The 23967-nt window shown below is 40.3% G+C and overlaps 1 protein-coding gene across 1 annotated transcript in view; it reads left to right on the forward strand.

Annotated features, from left to right (window-relative positions):
* LOC121582735 (potassium/sodium hyperpolarization-activated cyclic nucleotide-gated channel 1) overlaps positions 1-23753 on the forward strand; it is a 225095-nt gene extending 201342 nt beyond the window's left edge. Inside the window, exon 8 of the mRNA XM_041898795.2 lies at positions 18257-23753. Within this exon, the coding sequence (XP_041754729.1) occupies positions 18257-19377 (1121 nt within the window). The 3' untranslated portion in view covers positions 19378-23753. The remainder of the gene's footprint in view (positions 1-18256) is intronic.
* Positions 23754-23967: the final 214 nt, after the last annotated feature.

Below are 23967 nucleotides of genomic sequence, written 5' to 3' on the forward strand. Positions count from 1 at the left end.
ACATGACACTATGGAGGAAGGACAGGGAACCAGAGGCCTCAAAGTTGGCCAGCTTTACCAGGCACGGCTTGTAACTCCCCTTAGCTTCTGTTAAGGTTGAAACATTTGTGAAACTTTCCACAAAATTCCCAGGTTTTCCAGAAATCCCGGATGGGATATTCCTGAATTCAGGAGGGAATGCGCAGGAAATGTGGGAATCCTCCAACCTGGATTTCTGTGAAACTTGGGAATTTGTGGAAAGTTACTGGATTGTTGCAACCCTAGATACTGCCAAGCCATATTCCTTTCTTAGAACAACATAGACAAACTTGGCCATTATTAGTGACCATTTAACTAAAGTCATAATGAACGATAATCAATAAATCTGATAGAAACATAATTACTATAACGATTGAAAAAAGGGGCACATGTATGTAATGCCACCAGGGCATTTATTTGTTTTTTATGCTGTTTTTTTCTAAATAACTTTTCAATTTTAAAGTATTTTTTTTTAAATGAATTTGCTCATAATATACTATATTTATTAATATTTGGGAAATATTCTGATATAATCTGGTCTAGCTATTTCTCCTTAATTGAGTGCTTTATAACTACAAATATTATCGGATATGTTTCTGGAGAGGTTGCCTGCAAAACTCACATTTCAACATGGCCACACACTCATACAAAGTACAAAGCATATAGCATCTAACACTTGTAGAATATTGCACTAGTAATGCATATAAGTAATGCATTTGTATTGAAAAAGCACCCCTTTCATATTCTGTGCCGTCCTAAGACGGCCATTATATCTTTCCATATGAAGTCTATTACCTTTTATCTTTAAAGGACAAAATACAGCCGATAGCTTGGTAAACTATACTTTATTATGTTCCAAGTGCCTTTGTCAGGTTTTAGATTTTAACAGAAGTACGAAGTTAACTGATGTCGTATGCAATATTATTCTTTTTAGAGAGCACATTTTCGGTCTCTCAACTTCAGTTTCTGCATTGAGAGGTTGATAGGGATGTTAGAATATTTTGTTTCTCCATGTGAGTCTTACTTTCATATTGTACACATACTTTATTTTGCCCCCATTTATTCCCCAGGCCTCTAGTCAATTATTTTCTGCTTTTGAATTTCCACTTTCTTGAAGGATGTTAAGCCATACTTTGGCCCATCTAGCCTTGTTTTAACCTATGAGAAACATATATCTTGACATAACTTATAGTAGATTCCTTAAAATAAACATTAGCTATTTCAAACATTACATTCTAATATAATTGTTTTAATAAATCAGACACAATATTGAAAAGAGTCTATAAGCATAAAGCATGAAAAAGCAATGGACCATTACCGAAAGAAAATAGGAGTGGTTGGGGATATTTATCATCATAAAGTATGGTAAGTGCTAGAGACTTGTTAAAATGAGTTATTAAGCAAGAACTCTGCGACATTTGTATAAATTGCATGGCCTAACATTTGATCTATAACAAATCATACAAAATTACACTTTTATCACAATATCTACAGTGCCTTCGGAAAGTATTCAGACCCCTTGACTTTTTCCACATTTTGTTAAGTTACAGCCTCATTCTAAAATTGATTAAATTGTTTTTTTCCTCATCAATCTACACACAATACCCCATAATGACAAAGCAAAAACTGGTTTGTAGAATTTTTTGATAATTTATTTAAAAAAAAACTGAAATATCACATTGAAAGAAATATTCATACCCTTTACTCAGTACTTTGTTGAAGCACCTTTGGCAGCGATTTCAGCCTAGAGTCTTCTTAGGTATGACGCTACAAGCTTGGCACACCTCTATTTGGGGAGTTTCTCCTCTGCAGATCCTCTCAAGCTCTGTCAGTTTGGATGGGGAATGTTGCTGCACAGCTATTTTCAGGTCTCTCCAGAGATCGGATTCAAGTCCGGGCTCTGGCTGGTTCACTCAAGGACATTCAGAGACTTGTCCCGAAGCCACTCCTGCGTTGTCTTGGCTGTGTGCTTAGGGTGGTTGTCCTTTTGGAAGGTGAACCTTCTCCCCAGTCTGAGGTCCTGAGTGCTCTGGAGCAGGTTTTCATCAAGGATCTCTCTGTACTCTGTAGCTCAGTTGGTAGAGCGTGGTGCTTGCAACGCCAGGGTTGTGGGTTTGTTTCCCATGGGGAGCCAGTATGAAAATGTATGCACTCACTAACTGTAAGTCGCTCTGGATAAGAGCGTCTGCTAAATGACTAAAATGTAAATGTAAAAATGTACTTTGCTCCATTCATCTTTGCCTCGATCCTGACTAGTCTCCCATTCCCTGCCACTGAAAAACATCCCCACAGCATGATACTGCCACCACCGTGCTTCACCGTAGGGATGGTGCCAGGTTTCCTCCAGACGTGACACTTGGCATTCAGGCCAAAGAGTTCAATCTTGGTTTCATCAAACCAGAGAATCTTGTTTCTCATGGTCTGAGTGTCTTTAGGTGCCTTTTGGCAAACTCCAAGCGGGCTGTCATGTGCCTTTTACTGAAGAGTGGCTTCCGTCTGGCCACTCCACCATAAAGGCCTAATTGGTGGAGTGCTGCAGAGATGGTTGTCCTTCTGGAAGGTTCTCCCTTCTCCACAGAGGAACTCTAGAGCTCTGTCAGAGTGACCATCTGGTTTTTGGTCACCTCCCTGACCAAGGCCCTTCTCCCCCGATTGCTCAGTTTGGCCGGGCGGCCAGCTCTAGGAAGAGTCTTGGTGGTTCCAAATTTCTTCCATTTAAGAATGATGGAGGCCACTGTGTTCTTGGGGACCTTCAATGCTGCAGAAATATTTTGGTACCCTTCCCCAGATCTGTGCCTCGACACAATCCTGTCTCTGAGCTCTACGGAAAATTCCTTCAACCTCATGGCTTGCTTTTTGCTCGGACATGCACTGTCAACTGTGGGACCTTATATAGACAGGTGTGTCCCTTTCCAAATAATGTCTAATGAATTTAAGTTACCACAGAGGGACTCCAATGAAGTAGTAGAAACATCTCAAGGATGATCAATGGAAACATGATGCACCTGAGCTCAATTTCGAGTCTCATCAATCAATCAATCAATCAATTTTATTTTATATAGCCCTTCTTACATCAGCTAATATCTCGAAGTGCTGTACAGAAACCCAGCCTAAAACCCCAAACAGCTAGTAATGCAGGTGTAGAAGCACGGTGGCTAGGAAAAACTCCCTAGAAAGGCAAAACCTAGGAAGAAACCTAGAGAGGAACCAGGCTATGAGGGGTGGCCAGTCCTCTTCTGGCTGTGCCGGGTGGAGATTATAACAGAACCATGCCAAGATGTTCAAAAATGTTCATAAGTGACAAGCATGGTCAAATAATAATCAGGAATAAATCTCAGTTGGCTTTTCATAGCCGATCATTAGAGTTTAAAACAGCAGGTCTGGGACAGGTAGGGGTTCCATAACCGCAGGCAGAACAGTTTAAACTGGAATAGCAGCAAGGCCAGGCGGACTGGGGACAGCAAGGAGTCACCACGGCCGGTAGTCCCGACGTATGGTCCTAGGGCTCAGGTCTCTCAGTTGGCTTTTCATAGCCGATCATTTAGAGTTGAAAACAGCAGGTCTGGGACAGGTAGGGGTTTCGTAGCCGCAGGCAGAACAGTTGAAACTGGAATAGCAGCAAGGCCAGGCGGACTGGGGACAGCAAGGTGTCATCATGCCCGGTAGTCCTGACGTATGGTCCTAGGGCTCAGGTTCTCAGAGAGAAAGAGAGAACGAGAGAATTAGAGAGAGCATACTTAAATTCACACAGGACACTGGATAAGACAGGAGAAGTACTCCAGGTATAACCAACTAACCCCAGCCCCCCGACACATAAACTACTGCAGCATAAATACTGGAGGCTGAGACAGGAGCGGTCCGGAGACACTGTGGCCCCATCCGAAGAAACCCCGGACAGGGCCAAACAGGAAGGATATAACCCCACCCACTCCGCCAAAGCACAGCCCCCGCACCACTAGAGGGATATCCCCAACCACCAACTTACAATCCTGAGACAAGGCCGAGTATAGCCCACAGAGGTCTCCACCACAGCACAAACCAAGGGGGAGGGCGCCAACCCAGACAGGAAGATCACGTCAGTAACTCAACCCACTCAAGTGACGCACCCCCCAGGGACGGCATGAAAGAGCACCAGCAGGCCAGTGACTCAGCCCCTGCAACAGGGTTAGAGGCAGAGAACCCCAGTGGAGAGGGGAACCGGCCCGGCAGAGACAGCAAGGGCTGTTCGTTGCTCCAGCCTTTCCGTTCACCTTCACACTCCTGGGCCAGACTACACTCAATCATATGACCTACTGAAGAGATAAGTCTTCAGTAAAGACTTAAAGGTTGAGACCGAGTCTGCGTCTCTCACATGGGTAGGCAGACTGTTCCATAAAAATGGAGATCTATAGGAGAAAGCCCTGCCTCCCGCTGTTTGCTTAGAAATTCTAGGGACAATTAGGAGGCCTGCGTCTTGTGACCGTAGCGTACGTATTGGTATGTACGGCAGGACCAACTCGGAAAGATAGGTAGGAGCAAGCCCATGTAACGCTTTATAGGTTAACAGTAAAACCTTGAAATCAGCCCTTGCCTTAACAGGAAGCCAGTGTAGGGAAGCTAGCACTGGAGTAATATGATCAAATTTCTTGGTTCTAGTCAGGATTCTAGCAGCCGTATTTAGCACTAACTGAAGTTTATTTAGTGCTTTATCCGGGTAGCCGGAAAATAGAGCATTGCAGTAGTCTAACCTAGAAGTAACAAATGCATGGATTAATTTTTCTGCATCATTTTTGGACAGAAAATTTCTGATTTTTGCAATGTTACGTAGATGGAAAAAAGCTGTCCTTGAAACAGTCTTGATATGTTCGTCAAAAGAGAGATCAGGGTCAAGAGTAACGCCTAGGTCCTTCACAGTTTTATTTGAGATGACTTTACAACCATCAAGATGAATTGTCAGATTTAACAGAAGATCTCTTTGTTTCTTGGGACCTAGAACAAGCATCTCTGTTTTGTCCGAGTTTAAAAGTAAAAAGTTTTCAGCCATCCACTTCCTTATGTCTGAAACACAGGCTTCTAGCGAGGGCAATTTTGGGGCTTCACCATGCTTCATTGAAATGTACAGCTGTGTGTCATCCGCATAGCAGTGAAAGTTAACATTATGTTTTCGAATAACATCCCCAAGAGGTAAAATATATAGTGAAAACAATAGTGGTCCTAAAACGGAACCTTGAGGAACACCGAAATGTACAGTTGATTTGTCGGAGGACAGACCATTCACAGAGACAAACTGATATCTTTCCGACAGGTAGGATCTAAACCAGGCCAGAACTTGTCCGTGTAGACCAATTTGGGTTTCCAGTCTCTCCAAAAGAATGTGGTGATCGATGGTGTCAAAGGCAGCACTAAGGTCTAGTAGCACGAGGACAGATGCAGAGCCTCGGTCTGACGCCATTAAAAGGTCATTTACCACCTTCACAAGTGCAGTCTCAGTGCTATGATGGGGTCTAAAACCAGACTGAAGCATTTCGTATACATTGTTTGTCTTCAGAAAGGCAGTGAGTTGCTGCGCAACAGCTTTTTCTAAAATTTTTGAGAGGAATGGAAGATTCGATATAGGCCGATAGTTTTTTATATTTTCCGGGTCAAGGTTTGGCTTTTTTCAAGAGAGGCTTTATCACTGCCACTTTTAGTGAGTTTGGTACACATCCGGTGGATAGAGAGCTGTTTATTATGTTCAACATAGGAGGGCCAAGCACAGGAAGCAGCTCCTTCAGCAGTTTAGTAGGAATAGGATCCAGTATGCAGCTTGAAGGTTTAGAGGCCATGATTATTTTCATCATTGTGTCAAGAGATATAGTACTAAAACACTTAAGTGTCTCTCCCGATCCCAGGCCCTCGCAGAGCTGTGCAGATCCAGGACAGCTAAGCCCTGGAGGAATACGCAGATTCAAAGAGGAGTCCGTAATTTGCTTTCTAATGGTCATGATCTTTTCCTCAAAGAAGTTCATGAATTTATCACTGCTGAAGTGAAAACCATCCTCTCTTGGGGAATCCTCTCATAGCAAAGGTTCTGAATGTAGAGTGAGGGAAAAAAGTATTTGATACCCTGCTGATTTTGTACGTTTGCCCACTGACAAAGAAATGATCAGTCTATAAATTTAATGATAGGTTTATTTGAACAGTGAGAGACAGAATAACAACTAAAAAATCCAGAAATACGCATGTCAAAAAGGTTAGAAATTGATTTGCATTTTAATGAGGGAAATAAGTATTTGACCCCCTCTCAATCTTTTATACAGGTAACGAGCTGAGATTAGGAGCACACTCTTAAAGGGAGTGCTCCTAATCTCAGCTTGTTACCTGTATAAAAGACACCTGTCCACAAATAAATCAATCAATCAGATTCCAAACTCTCCACCATGGCCAAGACCAAAGAGCTCTCCAAGGATGTCAGGGACAAGATTGTAGACCTACACAAGGCTGGAATAGGCTACAAGACCATCGCCAAGCAGCTTGGTGAGAAGGTGACAACAGTTGGTGCGATTATTCGCAAATGGAAGAAACACAAAAGAACGGTCAATCTCCCTCGGCCTGGGGCTCCATGCAAGATCTCAACTCGTGGAGTTGCAATGATCATGAGAACGGTGAGGAATCAGCCCAGAACTACACGGGAGGATCTTGTCAATGATCTCAAGGCAGCTGGGACCATAGTCACCAAGAAAACAATTGGTAACACACTACGCCGTGAAGGACTGAAATCCTGCAGCGCCCGCAAGGTCCCCCTGCTCAAGAAAGCACATATACAGGGCCGTCTGAAGTTTGCCAATGAACATCTGAATGATTCAGAGGAGAACTGGGTGAAAGTGTTGTGGGCAGATGAGACCAAAATGGAGCTCTTTGGCATCAACTCAACTCGCCGTGTTTGGAGGAGGAGGATTGCTGGCTATGACCCCGAGAACACCATCCCCACCGTCAAACATGGAGGTGGAAACATTATGCTTTGGGGGTGTTTTTCTGCTAAGGGGACAGGACAACTTCACCGCATCAAAGGGACGATGGACGGGGCCATGTACTGTCAAATCTTGGGTGAGAACCTCCTTCCCTCAGCCAGGGCATTGAAAATGGGTCGTGGATGAGTATTCCAGCATGACAATGACCCAAAACACATGGCCAAGGCAACAAAGGAGCTGCTCAAGAAGAAGCACATTAAGGTCCTGGAGTGGCCTAGCCAATCTCCAGACCTTAATCCCATAGAAAATCTGTAGAGGGAGCTGAAGGTTCGAGTTGCCAAACATCAGCCTCGAAACCTTAATGACTTGGAGAAGATCTGCAAAGAGGTGTGGGACAAAATCCCTCCTGAGATGTGTGCAAACCTGGTGGCCAACTACAAGAAACGTCTGACCTCTGTGATTGCCAACAAGGGTTTTGCCACCACTAAGTCATGTTTTGCAGAGGGGTCAAATACTTATTTCCCTCATTAAAATGCAAATCAATTTATAACATTTATGACGTGTTTTATTTTATTTTTTTGTTGTTATTCTGACTCTCACTGTTCAAATAAACCTACCATTACAATTATAGACTGATCATGTCTTTGTCAGTGGGCAAACGTACAAAATCAGCAGGGGATCAAATACTTTTTTCCCTCACTGTAAATAAGTTACAGTAGAAGTCGGAAGTTTACATACACTTAGGTTGGAGTCATTAAAACTTGTTTTTCAACCACTCCACAAATTTATTTTTAACAAACTATAGTTTTGGCATGTCGGTTAGGACATCTACTTTGTGCATGACACAAGTAATTTTTCCAACAATTGTTTACAGACAGATTATTTCACTTATAATTCACTGTATCACAATTCCAGTGGGTCAGAAGTTTACATACACTACGTTGACTGTGCCTTTAAACAGCTTGGAAAATTCCAGAAAATGATGTCATGGCTTTAGAAACTTCTGATAGGCTAATTGACATCATTTGAGTCAATTGGAGGTGTACCTGTTGATGTATTTCAAGGCCTACCTTCAAACTCAGTGCCTCTTTGCTTGACATCATAGGAAAATCAAAGGAAATCAGCTAAGAACTCAGAAAAATAATTGTAGACCTCCACAGGTCTGGTTCATCCAATTTCCAAACACCTGAAGGTACTACGTTCATCTGTACAAACAATAGTACGCAAGTATAAACACCATGGGACCGCGCAGCTGTCATACCGCTCAGGAAGGAGACGCGTTCTGTCTCCTAGAGATGAACGTACTTTGGTGCGAAAAGTGCAAATCAATCCCAGAACAACAGCAAAGGACCTTGTGAAGATGCTGAAGGAAACAGGTACAAAATAATCTATATCCACAGTAAAACGAGTCCTATATCGACATAACCTGAAAGGCCGCTCAGCAAGGAAGAAACCACTGCTCCAAAACCGCCATAAAAAAGCCAGACTACGGTTTGCAACTGCACATGGGGACAAAGATCGTACTTTTTGGATAAATGTCCTCTGGTCTAATGAAACAAAAATAGAAGTTTGGCCGTAATGACCATCGTTATGTTTGGAGGAAAAAGGGGGTAGCTTGCAAGCCGAACACCACCATCCCAACCGTGAAGCACGGGGGTGGCAGCATCATGCTGTGGGGGTGCTTTGCTGCAGGAGGGACTGGTGCACTTCACAAAATAAATGGCATCATGAGGACGGAAAATGATGTGGATATATTGAAGCAACATCTCAAGACATCAGTCAGGAAGTTAAAGCTTGATCGCAAATGGGTCTTCCAAATGGACAAAGACTCCAAGCATACTTCCAAAGTTGTAGCAAAATGGCTTAAGGACAACAAAGTCAAGGTATTGGAGAGGCCATCACAAAGCCCTGACCTCAATCCTATAGAAAATATGTGGGCAGAACTGAAAAAGTGTGTGCGAGCAAGGAGGCCTACAAACCTGACTCAGTTACACCAGTTCTGTCAGGAGGAATGGGCCAAAATTCACCCAATTTATTGTGAGAAGCTTGTGGAAAGCTACCCGAAACGTTTGACCCAAGTTAAATAATTTAAAGGCAACGCTACCAAATACTAATTGAATGTATGTACACTTCTGACCCACTGGGAATATGATGAAAAAAAAAAAAGCTGAAATAAATCATTCTCTCTACTATTATTCTGACATTTCACATTCTTAAAATAAAGTGGTGATTCTAACTGACCTAAGACAGGGAATTTTTACTAGGATTAAATTTCAGGAATTGTGAAAAACTGAGTTTAAATGTATTTGGGTAAGGTGTATGTAAACATCCGACTTCAACTGTATTTCTGTTTTTTGTTTGTAATAAATCTGCAAAAATGTCATCTGCTAATGACAAATCTGCTTTGTCATTATGGGGTATTGTGTGTAGATCGATGAGGAAATTGTTTTATTTAATCCATTTTAGAATAAGGCTGTAAAGTAACAAAATGTGGAAAAAGGGAAGGGGTCTGAATACTTTCCGAAATCACTGTATAATCAAAAAGGGGCGATATGATTGGAGTGGAGTTTTTTTGTATAGGCACCCAGTGTCTTTTAAAATATAACAGATACTGTGAGAAGATTTTTACAAAAACAAGTTGAATTTGCAGAACGATGGTGTGCAAATGTTGTCTCAAACCCGGATTAAGCCTGTGGTTTGTATTTATTTCCTGTTTGTTTGTTTGTTTTTTCTTCTTTCTTGTTGGTATGTTTGTTTGTGTGACTCAGGCATGTTGATATTGAATTTCTTTGCACCCCTAGTGTTGACTCAACATTGCAATACTATTGTGACAGGCAAGTCAGCATCAATTGATAAAACATGATGTCATGGTTGGGATAGACCATTCAGATCGAATTAATAGTCCATAGGGCCTATCAAGCGATATGGTATGCCATACTGCTAAAAATATACAATTTACTGGTCATGTGAATCAATCCTCTCATATCTTTGACCAACTGGCTATAGTACTCTACATCAGTTCCATTTCCCTGTAGATTCAGAGGGTGTGTTTACTACCCTCTGAAACGTATGCCCCTTTGACCTCTGTGGTGTTCGTGATTTACATTTGCCCTTTTAATCAAATATATATATTTTTTAATCCAGATGTGTCACATTATGTTTTGCTTTAAAACAAGAGCTGGCTGCCGGCTCTTAAAATAGCACATCCTAAATCAGGAAGTGTTATGGGATAATCTGTTCATTTGGACTAAAAAAGGGTTTTTTGTCTCATACAAGGGAAAATACAATGTCATGATCAGTGCTGGATGTCTCGTTTATATATGGACTGCATTTGGTTAAGTGCTTGTCTGGTTGGTTCTTTTAAAAAAAGTACCATGCATTGAAACAAATAACATGTTGCACAATTGATTGTATCTCTATCTAAAAATTATTTGACCAGGAGTTCCTCTTGAGATGAGCACATCTCGTTATCAAGTGTGTCCTGGCCGACGAATAAGCAGCAGGTAAACGCTTTATTACAATTACAATATTCGCACAGCCAGGGAAAATGACCCAGAGGCACACTAAAATGGATTCGATCTCGAATACATCTTCCAAAACATGAACTCACAAAGTTACATTAATTCACAAGGTGAATTCCTTCCTCCATTGAAAAGAAACCTGAAGTTAACCGAAGGTCCTCCACAGTAGGTGTAACATATTTTTAGTTGTGAACATACAGGTTGATAAATTGTGATTTTCTAAGTAGTAATTTGACAGAGGTAACTAAAACAAAGGAATATCTATAAAATGTAACATGCTGTACTATTTCTGTAAGCATTTGCATCATCCTGACCATTAGATGTTACAAGATTGACTACGGTAGTTCTTCATATCTGACAGTTTTATTAAATCTTTAACCTCTGTTCACAAATGAATACATGTCCTTAGATTAGTAAGTACTTGGATAGTATCAATGCAATTTTACACATATTGGTGAGTAAAGGAATCAATTTTCATCCGTTTTTTTATGTTTTTAATTATTTCAGAATTATTAGTTCAAGCTTGTGAAAAACTGTAAATTTTGTGATTGAGCCTTTTTAGAAAAAAACTAATTGAGATGTTAAGCTGATCGTTGTCTGTTTCAGTACAACAGTTAGAGAGATAGGGGTGAAAACCTAAGCAGCTTAATGTCCTTCCTAATTTTTTTGTTTGGGCTGACGTCATAGCAAGCAGCCACCTGGTGAGGTGCTTGAGCTCTGTGTACAACTGTGTTGGTACCACTGTTCCATTCCCATGACAGTAATTACCATAGGTTGGGATAAACCTGCACAGACAGGTCGGTTAGATAACGAATCAAAGGCATAAAATCAGAATTAAATAATTGGCTCTTTATTGATTAAAGCCACAGTCAAAATAAAGTTAATGAGCTTTAATCTATAGGCCTAAGTGGCACATTTTTAAATTGGGATGCAACAGGAATGTTCCTTACGTTTTTGAATAAACTGAAATTTGTTACTCATAATAATTAAATGATAACTCATCTATCAGTGAAGGGTTTTGGATACATTTTTATATTCAAAAGTAGTTCAAGTTTGACACCAGCCAGATAAAATTGTCTGTTTCTTTCCTTTGTTAGTCATTATAACCAACATTTATGTTTTTTGTTGTTTTTATTGTTGTTGTCGTGGTTACTTCTCTTAACTACCTTTTGTTAAAAAAAAAAAAAAAAAGGTTTATTTATTTGTGTGGTATTTATTTTCCCCAGGGCCCTGACATAATTTTTTATTTTTTTATTTTTTTATTTCACCTTTATTTAACCAGGTAAGCCAGTTGAGAACAAGTTCTCATTTACAACTGCGACCTGGCCAAGATAAAGCAAAGCATTGCGATAAAAACAACAACACAGAGTTACATATGGGGTAAAAAAAAACATAAGGTCATAAAATACAACAGAAAATATATATACAGTGTATGCAAATGTAGCAAGTTATGGAGGTAAGGCAATAAATAGGCTATAGTGCAAAATAATTACAATTAGTATTAACACTGGAATGCTAGATGTGCAAGAGATTATGTGCAAATAGAGATACTGGGGTGCAAAAGAGCAAAATAAATAACAATATAGGGATGAGGTAGTTGGGTGGGCTAATTTCAGATGGGCTGTGTACATGTGCAGTGATCGGTAAGGTGCTCTGACAACTGATGCTTAAAGTTAGTGAGGGAGATAAGAGTCTCCAGCTTCAGAGATTTTTGCAATTCGTTCCAGTCATTGGCAGCAGAGAACTGGAAGGAATGGCGGCCAAAGGAGGTGTTGGCTTTGGGAATGACCAGTGAGATATACCTGCTGGAGCGCAGACTACGGGGTGGGTGCTGCTATGGTGACCAATGAGCTAAGATAAGGCGGGGATTTGCCTAGCAGTGATTTATAGATGGCCTGGAGCCAGTGGGTTTGACGACGAACATGTAGTGAGGACCAGCCAACAAGAGCGTACAGGTCACAGTGGTGGGTAGTGTATGGGGCTTTGGAGACAAAACGGATGGCACTGTGATAGACTACATCCAATTTGCTGAGTAGAGTGTTGGAGGCTATTTTGTAAATGACATCGCCGAAGTCAAGGATCGGTAGGATAGTCAGTTTTACGAGGGCATGTTTGGCAGCATGAGTGAAGGAGGCTTTGTTGCGAAATAGGAAGCCGATTCTAGATTTAACTTTGGATTTGAGATTCTTAATGTGAGTCTGGAAGGAGAGTTTACAGTCTAACCAGACACCTAGGTATTTGTAGTTGTCCACATACTCTAGGTCAGACCCGTCGAGAGTGGTGATTCTAGTCGGGTGGGCGGGTGCCAGCAGCGTTCGATTGAAGAGCATGCATTTAGTTTTACTAGTGTTTAAGAGCAGTTGGAGGCTACTGAAGGAGTGTTGTATGGCATTGAAGCTCGTTTGGAGGTTTGTTAACACAGTGTCCAATGAAGGGCCAGATGTATACAAAATGGTGTCGTCTGCGTAGAGGTGGATCTGAGAGTCACCAGCAGCAAGAGTGACATCATTGATATACACGGAGAAAATTGTCGGCCCAAGAATTGAACCCTGTGGCACCCCCATAGAGACAACAGGCCCTCCGATTTCACACATTGAACTCTATCTGAGAAGTAGTTGGTGAACCAGGCGAGGCAGTCATTAATGTTTTGACAGTTATCACCGTGCCATTAGTTCAACCCTTACAAACAGCAAATCACAAAAATGCTTTGTGAAATAGTTACTGGAATAGCTGAATACCCATTTCCGTATGTTTCAGGGCATTTCAGTATGTTTCATGTATAAAGACAATAAAAGGGTCATCATAAACACTAGTACTATCCTTTTCAATGTTAGCTTTTAACAATTAGGCTACACCAAAACGGAAACCAAGTACAGTATGTTGAAAGAAAACTACAGTGCCTTCAGAAAGTATTCAGACCAGTTGACTTTTTCCATATTTTGTTACGTTACAGCCTTAATCTAAAATTGATGAAATAAATAACAAATCTCAGCAATCTACACACAATACCCCCTAATGACAATGCGAAAACCGGTTTTTAGACATTTTGGTAAATGTATTCAAAAAAACTGTTTTTGCTTTGTCATTATGGGGTATTGTGTGTAGATTGATGAGGGGGGGGGAAACAATTTAATACATTTTAGAATAAGGCTGTAACATAACAAATGTGGAAAAGGTCAAGGGGTCTGAATACTTTCCGAAGGCACTGTATATAACAGAAATATGGGTAAAAAGTTTTGGGGAAAAGGTTGTATAAGAATAACACCAGGGCAACAGTAGACATAAATAAATATGCTTTAACCTCACCTGTTAATATATAACTAGAAACTTGAGTTTAGGTAAATGTTGCTTAAATTTTTTGAAAGTGAAACAAGTATGTTTTAATTTTATTCCACTAGTACTGTCAGTTACAGTATACATTTCTAAGCATGCCTAGCTAGTTCCCTTGATTGTGCATTTAGATTTAGTACTACCAGAATGGCTAGGTATACAGTATTTGGTATAGTACATAATATACAATAACTATATTCAGCCCAAATAAGCGTAATTTAATACTGTGATCCCTACAAACCTCAGCTTCGATCAGTCAAAGTTTTCTGAGCTGTGTGAGATTTGAATGTACTGTACCTGACTTACAAGGCCCCATACCCCACTATCCAATATCCTTATGTTTTAAGAATGTGCTATGTTGTGCTCCCCATCCACAGTGTTTATTGGAGAAGCATTATGTTCAGCAATATATGCTGATGTCATGTAAGTCTATGGCAACCCTGCACTCAGTGTCTGGTGTTAGCATTAGCATCTAGCCACTTCCCTGGTGTTCAGCATCGTGATTAGTTAGAGTCCTAATGTTCAGCACTGTCATTTACTTTGTGCTGGTTGATGAGGAATAATGTGAGGCATAACAAGGACTTGGGCTGTGTCCCAAAATGGCGCCCCATTCCTTATAAAGTGCACAACCTTTGACCAGAGCCCTATTGGCCCACTATAAAGAGAATGGTGTTCCATTTGGGACACAAACCTAGGGATGGATTTCCCAACACTACCTCACTAGGGAATCCAGTGATCCCCTTGATTCTGTTTCACACAAAGCTACGGATGTTAAAATCCTGTAGTTTTGAATATGTGCCCTGCCGTTGACCTGGCCATCTGTACAGCTGACCATATGTCAACTGGGAGGCTATACCCTATGGTCGTAATGACAATGCCACTAACATTGTATTTTCTAAAGGATACCTATTATAAGGTTTAAACCAGTTGAACTGACAGCCGTTTTGCACTGTTTCGTTATGGCTTTAGTCATCAATCTAGCAATAGGGCAATATAATACACCCCCCCCGTTTCAGGACCATCTACCCAAAATATTTCACCTTCTTTATTACTTTACCAAACATATCATGACATTAGTGATAGTCATAATCTGTCAAATATGCGAACGTCTAAATCAACATTTGGGCCATTTAAACAGTGTGCGTCCGTCCTACAGTGAGGGAAAAAAATATTTGATCCCCTGCTGATTTTGTACGTTTGCCCACTGACAAAGAAATTATCAGTCTATAATTTTAATGGTGGGTTTATTTGAACAGTAAGAGACAGAATAACAACCAAAAAATCTAGAAAAACGCATGTCAAAAATTTTATAAATTGATTTGCATTTTAATGAGGGAAATAAGTATTTGACCCCCTCTCAATCAAAAAGATTTCTGGCTCCCAGGTGTCTTTTATACAGGTAACGAGCTGAGATTAGGAGCACACTCTTAAAGGGAGTGCTCCTAATCTCAGTTTGTTACCTGTATAAAAGACACCTGTCCACAGAAGCAATCAATCAATCAGATTCCAAACTCTCCACCATGGCCAAGACCAAAGAGCTCTCCAAGGATGTCAGGGACAAGATTGTAGACCTACACAAGGCTGGAATAGGCTACAAGACCATCGCCAAGCAGCTTGGTGAGAAGGTGACAACAGTTGGTGCGATTATTCGCAAATGGAAGAAACACAAAAGAACGGTCAATCTCCCTCGGCCTGGGGCTCCATGCAAGATCTCAACTCGAGGAGTTGCAATGATCATGAGAACGGTGAGGAATCAGCCCAGAACTACACGGGAGGATCTTGTCAATGATCTCAAGGCAGCTGGGACCATAGTCACCAAGAAAACAATTGGTAACACACTACGCCGTGAAGGACTGAAATCCTGCAGCGCCCGCAAGGTCCCCCTGCTCAAGAAAGCACATATACAGGGCCGTCTGAAGTTTGCCAATGAACATCTGAATGATTCAGAGGAGAACTGGGTGAAAGTGTTGTGGTCAGATGAGACCAAAATTGAGCTCTTTGGCATCAACTCAACTCGCCGTGTTTGGAGGAGGAGGAATGCTGGCTATGACCCCGAGAACACCATCCCCACCGTCAAACATGGAGGTGGAAACATTATGCTTTGGGGGTGTTTTTCTGCTAAGGGGACAGGACAACTTCACCGCATCAAAGGGACGATGGACGGGGCCATGTACCGTCAAATCTTGGGTGAGAACCTCCTTCCCTCAGCCAGGGCATTGATAATGGGTCGTGGATGGGTATTCTAGCATGACAATGACCCAAAACACACGGCCAAGGCAACAAAGGAGTGGCTCAAGAAGAAGCACATTAAGGTACTGGAGTGGCCTAGCCAGTCTCCAGACCTTAATCCCATAGAAAATCTGTGGAGGGAGCTGAAGGTTCGAGTTGACAAACATCAGCCTCGAAACCTTAATGACTTGGAGAAGATCAAAGAGGACTGGGACAAAATCCCTCCCGAGATGTGTGCAAACCTGGTGGCCAACTACAAGAAACATCTGACCTCTGTGATTGCCAACAAGAGTTTTGCCACCAAGTACTAAGTCATGTTTTGCAAAGGGGTCAAATACTTATTTCGCTCATTAAAATGCAAATCAATTTATAACATTTTTGACATGCGTTTTTCTGGATTTTCTTGTTGTTTTTCTGTCTCTCACTGTTCAAATAAACCTACCATTAAAATTATAGACTGATCATTTCTTTGTCAGTGGGCAAACGTACAAAATCAGCAGGGGATCAAATACTTTTTTCTCTCACTGTATATGCAAGGGGTGAAGGGCTATGTAAAGGGATCAATTTTGTCGTTCTGATCATGTGCAATGTTTCTGCCTCCGACGTAAAACAAACGTTTGACTTTCACACAAAATTACTTCTTTACTTACTTTACGTTTAAGGAAGTGTGTAGGTCGCACTCTTTATCGTAGAGCTATGAAAGTGATGCATTTAGATCCACCTGCTCGAGACAAATTCAGCGATTGCTTTGTCATGTCTGTGCCGTGAAGCAGTTGAGCTGGATATTTTTCTTTCTAAGGACCGCCCCTTTGACGTAACGTTGCGGTGAAGTGATACAAATTGATGTAATGATGCAGCCGACCACCAGAGGGAGGCAAATACAAGTTTTTTTGACAGAGGCTGTTTACATGGTCCTAGGAAGGTCTGGATGGCTGCTTCGGACTTATAAAACGGTGGGAAATCAATCAAATAAGTCATGTAAACATAAACATATTTTAACAAGTCATTCTAGTGCCGATTTCGGGGACTGTCAGCTTAAGAGGGCAGTAATGTAGATTAAATGGAAAACCAAATGAGTATATTTACAGGTACCAATTCCCTGTAAAATTAAACATTTTAGAAATTGCCATTTCATTTTGATATGTGTATTCTTGTATTTTAAAGCAACATTTGTATTTTCTACCCAGTACAATGCCACCTCTATACCATTTCTTGACCTACACAAATGTACCTTCTATCTGCTAAGAGACTCATAATAATAAAATATTATAGACATTCCTGCCTGTATAAAATGTCTGCATCCACATTAAAATGAATTCATTTGTCAAACGTATTGCTTTTGTTCAGAGCAGAGCACCCAAATAAGATACAAATAAAAAATAATTTAAAAAAAGATCAACAATGAGGATTTTTGAGTTGAGGACACACCTACTCATTCCAAGAGTGTGCAAAGCTGTCATCAAGGCAAAGGGTGGCTATTTGAAGAATCTCAAATATAAATTATATTTTGATTTGTTTAACACTTTTTTGGTTATTACATGATTCCATATGTGTTATTTCATAGTTTAATGTCTTCACTATTATTCTACAATGTAGAAAATAGTAAAAATAAAGAAAAACCCTTGAATGAGTAGGTGTGATCAAACCTTTGACTGGTACTGTTTTTTTTGTTGTTGTTTTTTTTGTATTCATTTTTTATTTTGTAGTAACTTCATGTCACTAACCTAAACTGTCATTAAACACATACGTTACAGTAGTGGTGACCTATAGTTTTTAGACTGTTGAAATATGTTTAATGGTTGTGGTTGAATCATTACAGTGTATTCTGTAGTTTATAGCCAACTACTGAATGTGTAGTCAATTAGTAAGGCGTAAATTGATAATTAGATGTCGATTCCTATGGTGTATTTGTGAAAATTATAAGGGGGGGTAGGTATATCCGAAATCCTTATTCCACTCTGTATGAATATCTTACCTTTTACCTCTTAAATCTTAATATCTTTCCACTATGTACTATTATGTATTTTTCTTACTACAGTACTCTCACTCAGATTTCCTTATACTTATACCCAAGTCACCCCCATTTATACTCACTGTTATCACACCTCATAATAACCAATGTCATAACACCCACCTTTGCCGGAGTGTATATAGTGTGGTTTGTTAATATGTTAACATGTGTGCCATGGCTGAAGTCAACCTAACCGCTAACTGATCTACTCCTAACAGGGAAGAAGAACAGTCTGCTCCTCCAGAAGTTCCAGAAGGATCTGAACGCTGGGGTGTTCAACACACAGGAGAACGAGATATTGAAACAGATAATCCGGCAGGACAGGGAGATGGTGATGATGGTGGACCGCAAGCAGTCGGTCACAGGGATGTCGGTCACAGGGATGTCGGTCACCGGGATGAATTCCACCCCGATATCTGGAAACTCCATCATTAACTCTCCGGCTCAGCAGCCCTACACCACTGCCCTGGGCAACAACCAGTTTCAGCAGTCAGCCGCCCATTTGACCTACAGCGCTTCGGCCGTCATCGCCCCCTCCGCCGCAGCCCGCATCCTGCCAGCCTCGTCGCAGGGTGTCTACCCTGTCCCCAGTGTCTCCCACAGCAACCTGATCTCATCCTCGCCCGTCCCCCAGACCCCACTCTCTCTCCAGCAGCAAGGGTCTATCATGTCCCCGGTGTCCTTCACCACGGCTGTGTGCAGTCCACCCGTGCAGACCCCTGGGCTGGCGGGCCGCAGCTTCCAGTATGGCTCGCCCACCTCCTCCCAGCTCTCCCTTATCCAGCAGCCGCTGCCTACTGCCCTACCGTCCCAACAACCACTACCACAGCCACAGCAACCACAACAGCTGCCCCAGCAACCAGGAGGAGCTGCAGCCTCCTTGGCAACACAACAACCACAACAGCAGCAGCAGCCAACACAGCAGCAAGTCCTGTCACCTCAGAGGAGTGACAGCCACCACAAGGGCAGCCATGCTCTCCAGTCTGGAAGCCTGAGTCGAGACGTGCGCCACCTATCTGCCTCCCAACCCTCCCTGCCCCATGACACGTCCCTGGGGCCCCGAGTGCACCCTGGGGTGTCCGGGGACTCCCTGTCCTCCATCGCCCCACCGGTGGCTGCGGTCCAGGGGACGGGTATGCAGAGCGGTCTCCGCACCACAGTGCCCCAGAGGGTCAACCTGTTCCGCCAGATGTCATCGGGAGCGTTGCCCCCGGTGCGAGCGGCGTCCTCTACAGCCCAGCACAGGGATTCCACAGGCTCTAGAGATTCTAGAAGAGATTCTAACTTAAGCAGTACAGAGACCGACCAAGATAAGATGCGGTTCGCATCAAATTTATGATCCCATTTTACTTTTTTAAACTTCTGTTTTAATTCAATTTTAATGGAGATACAAAAAAAGAGAGGAATTTTAGTAGTTTTAGTTTTCTCCAATTTTTCTTCTGAAGAAAATAACCTCATAGAATTCCTGTACAGACTTCCCTTGTATTATATTTTAGACACATTTTCTCCCTAAACTTAAGAATGTAAATTAAACAAATATATATATCAATATGTGTAAATCCAACTAGAATATTTGGCAAAGACTATTTAAAAGCTCTAGTACATAAACATGAGTCTTCCTTTCCAAAAAATATAAATATACAATGTATGGAGATTTTATTGGGGGGGGTTGTTTGTTTGCTATTTTCTGTTTTTGTAAACTGGAATGCATCGTGATGACAATTACTTTTAGATTTTTGTTTTTTACCTGCAAGAAGAGGAACAAATATCTTCTCACATTACGCAGCTTTGTCACCACTGTGGAATAACTGACGCAAGCGAACCTTGAAACTGTCAAAAAGCACACACTCAAACATAAATCTGATAACAAATTTGTGGACCCTTTATCTTATCTTAGCAATCAAACACAGGTACAGTAGCTAGGTGTTCCATTGCTCTCAGCAATACATCCTCTTGAGCCACAATATCTTCATGCAGTGGTTTGTAAAGACCATGACAGTGTAATGGGTCCAAAGGGAATTAAATAAATATAATTGCTGCTTTTCTTTTCTTTTTTTGTAGAGAAGGATGTTGTGTGGTGTGGGCGAGGGATGGATGATGCTGTTTTTCTATTCCTAATTTCAGACAGTGATAGATGTTATGTAATGTTGCTTAAAAAACTGTGTACATTTATAATATTTCTAAACTAAAGATTATCACCATTATGCAATAGACTGTGATATAAAGAGTATCTATATGTGTGTTGTAAATAGTTTTATAGAGCTAGTATTTACAGATACTGTGTGGTGCATTCTCAATCATAACAATGTCTTACTTCTTTCAGGAACCTGGATATCATCTATATGCGAAAAAAAAGTTAATAAGTGATAACAATACATATGTTCATTAGAGATAAGAAAACCTTAATGCAATAGCTATCACTACTTGATACTGAAAAATGCCTGTTCTGAAGTCAAACTGAGAATCCTTATTTGTCTGTATAATATCGATGTCCTTGTTTCATAATTCATTTAAAACATCAAGCAAGTATATAAGAAGCGAATGAGAGATGAAAGATTATTTTTAACACTTGAGGTTTCAACATGTCATTTATTTAGTTGGCTGCTTAACACTTTTTATTATACCCTTCAAACATGTTTCTTCTTTATGCTACTCTATCTTTGGAACAGTATTATTTCTAGAGATGCTATATATGGATTTCAATAAAATGGATCATACAAATAACTTTTATAATTTTACCAATATATTCATACTACACAATACAGTAATACCCTGTTAAAGTGTAGGTGATGTTGTTTATCATTTCTTACTGTGGGTGTGTTGGGTGAGTTGCCTACAGCAATTAACAGTTATTATAAGTCTGACGACCCACACACGATCTGCCATTTTAGAATTACTGTAAATATGAATCATTGTTGAATATTATATCTTTACTGCAATGTTTTAGTTAGTTTTGACACCATTTGATTGCCTATTTTTTTATAAAATTGTTTATTCCATCCACTGAAAGAACTCTAAGTTTGAAGACGCAAAATGTGTTACGTGTTTGGATGTTGTATTCCGTCAGCTTTTTTAAAATTTAAGATTTTAAAAATTGTATTTGTATTAACTCGCCTTTCATATCATGTATTGTAAACAATGTGATAGAATAGTGTGGCAGGATGAATGCCATTTTTTAAAATCCCATTCATCTCAATGGAAAGAAAGATCTTCCTGCCGACAGACATTTGATCAATTTTCTAGGTCTTTTTCTGCAATATGCCTATGCTGTAGGTTTGCATTCTAGGAGTGTATCATATCAGCTGTTAACTGGGTATTACTGTGTTGTCAACTTACCAGTCACAGTCAACTGATGTTGAAAAGACAGATGTGACCTTTCCAGACACTTCTCTCTTGTTGAATAGGTAAAGTCATAAATTAGTTGTTCAGGGACGATTTTCAAAAAATTCAAATTGTGTTATTAGCGCAAGAGCAACACATGCTGGTTTGCATTAAGGTTTCTGTCTCTTGTGTGTGAATTCATCATATCTGGGCCTAGATATTCTAAACTGACTGGGGTGTATCTTAAACCAGAATACTGTGACTAACATAGGTAATAATAAAGAGTACTTTTTTGGTTGTTGAAAATTTCGATCAAATCAATCAAATGTTCAACATGCTGACAATTAAATTCAACATGTGCAATAACAACACATTACAGTTACAATAGTAACAAAACAAAAAACATTTATGCACTCATTTATTTAGTATCCAGAGGGTCCAGAAATGTGACTAAACTGTGAGTCAATCAAATGAGGTCAGTCATGATAACACAGCTTACCCTGTAAGGTTGAAGGCTATTTGACATGCTTATGAATTTATGTGTTTATTTGTTAAAGACCCCCATGTATTGTGTATCACGACCATGTGAGTACTGAGTATGATATTTTCCTCACACACAATAGCAACGACCTCTCATGGTTTTAGAGTCTTCATGTCTTCATGGCACCAAACAGGCTCTATCAGCTCAGCGTATCGAAGCCCTTACAGATACAGTTTTTAAATATTTTAACAGTACTTCAATACAGACAGCGTGTGTCAATATTCTACCAATAGAGTCCACCCACAAAATGTCTCATAAAAAGCATGCACTCTCAAACATTTAAAAAGATACTATCTAAAAATGTTGACGTTCAATGTACTGTGAGATTATGTTTTGTTGTTTTGTTCATTGTTTGCCTAGACATTATTTGTGTGTAACGGAAGCATTGGAATTTTCACAAAAGGACATTCTTAAGTATTTGTGCCTAAAACTATAGCCATGTTCCATCCTTTTTTGTTATGAGTGTGAAGAGCTATGATGTGAATATGCACCTGCGTGCACACATACATTACTTTATCATATGTGTTCTATGTTTCAGTATTTTTAGAGAGGAAGATGTAAGCAATGAAGATGATGGCCAAATGTCTCTGTTTATCAATTGGAATTTTTTAACACAATGTGAACTTCTATAAAAAGGTTCTATCATTCTATTCTTAATTCTCAGAATTACAGTAATGACTAGTACAGTAAAAAGTGCAGTCTATAGAACTGGGAAGGTATTAACATAACATGTTGACTAGACATTGTAGAAATTCTGAGCACATTTGTAACTTTCTTTGTAGCTAGCCACTGATGTTGGGTTGATTATTAAAGTTGCGTGGAATGAAACTGGCCAAAGCAAAACATTAAGTAATTTTCTTTGTTTTGAAAACCGATACAGACTCTTCAATCAGTTAGATTAAGTGGAAAGAAGGTTAAAAGGGAGATGTATTATCTAGATTCTAGATTGGAACTCTCCTCCCCATTCTAGGGTTCTAAACATGGAGAGATATTCTATTCCAACAAAGATGTTATATTACAACAAAGAGCGCTTAATCCTGTTCTGCCATAGTAAGTGTATAGGTCCTAGTACACAGTTCAGCTGGATAGCAGCAGTGTTGGTTTGTGCTGTTATTGATACTTGCCTTTGGAGGGAAAGCTTCCCAACTATATGCTTTTTTTCACAATAATTCTGACCACAGCTAGCTAGCATTCTGGAACGGACATTATGAGGATGTATGTTGAACAGCACGAAGGGACAAATGAGCTTACCGTTTTAGCAGTATGGAGAACACTGAATAAACCAGCACATATATGTGTATTTCTTTTTATTTCTTTTTTATGCAAAAATAACAAAGAACAGTGCCCAGAGAAAGGAAACCAGGGCCTGTATTCACAAAGCCTATTAAAGTAGAAGTGCTGATCTAGGATAAGTTTTAACTTTTAGATTATAATGAAGATTATATGGACACGGCGCTAAACTGATCCTCCTACATAAGCACGCACACTCTGAGACGCTTTGTGAATACGGGCCCCGACCTTTTGGTTTACGACCTCGACAGGTTTTATATGTTTACTGATAATGTGCGATAATGTGCATGTTGGAGAGAGAGAGGGGAAGATTATGGAGATAATGTTGTAACGAGCCGCACGAACACTCCCCTTAAACCCCGCTGATAGACATGATCATTGTAGAGCTCCTTCATGTTAATTAACCAAGGCTTGGTAAAAATGAACAATTAGTTGGTTACTTGACACAGGCTAAGGAAAGGTACATGTAAAACTTTCTTACAACTATATGCAGACAAACGGTGTTTGTCAAAAAATTATTTCGATTTCTGTTTTTATTTTTGTTTGTTTGTAAATAATAAACCTTTAAATAATATAGAAAATAAAATACATTGTCATTTAGCTGCTGAGTTTGCGTGTCATTTTGTTTCTCAATGTTTTTAGACAGACAGACAGGGTATGTCTCTATAAGCTTGGCACATCTAGCCACTGGGGTTTTTGCCCATTCAAGGCAAAAATGATCCAGCTCCTTCAAGTTGGATGGGTTCTGCTGGTGTACAGCAATCTTTAAGTCATACC

Source organism: Coregonus clupeaformis, chromosome 15 (genome assembly GCF_020615455.1).
Source record: "Coregonus clupeaformis isolate EN_2021a chromosome 15, ASM2061545v1, whole genome shotgun sequence".
NCBI lineage: Eukaryota > Metazoa > Chordata > Actinopteri > Salmoniformes > Salmonidae > Coregonus > Coregonus clupeaformis.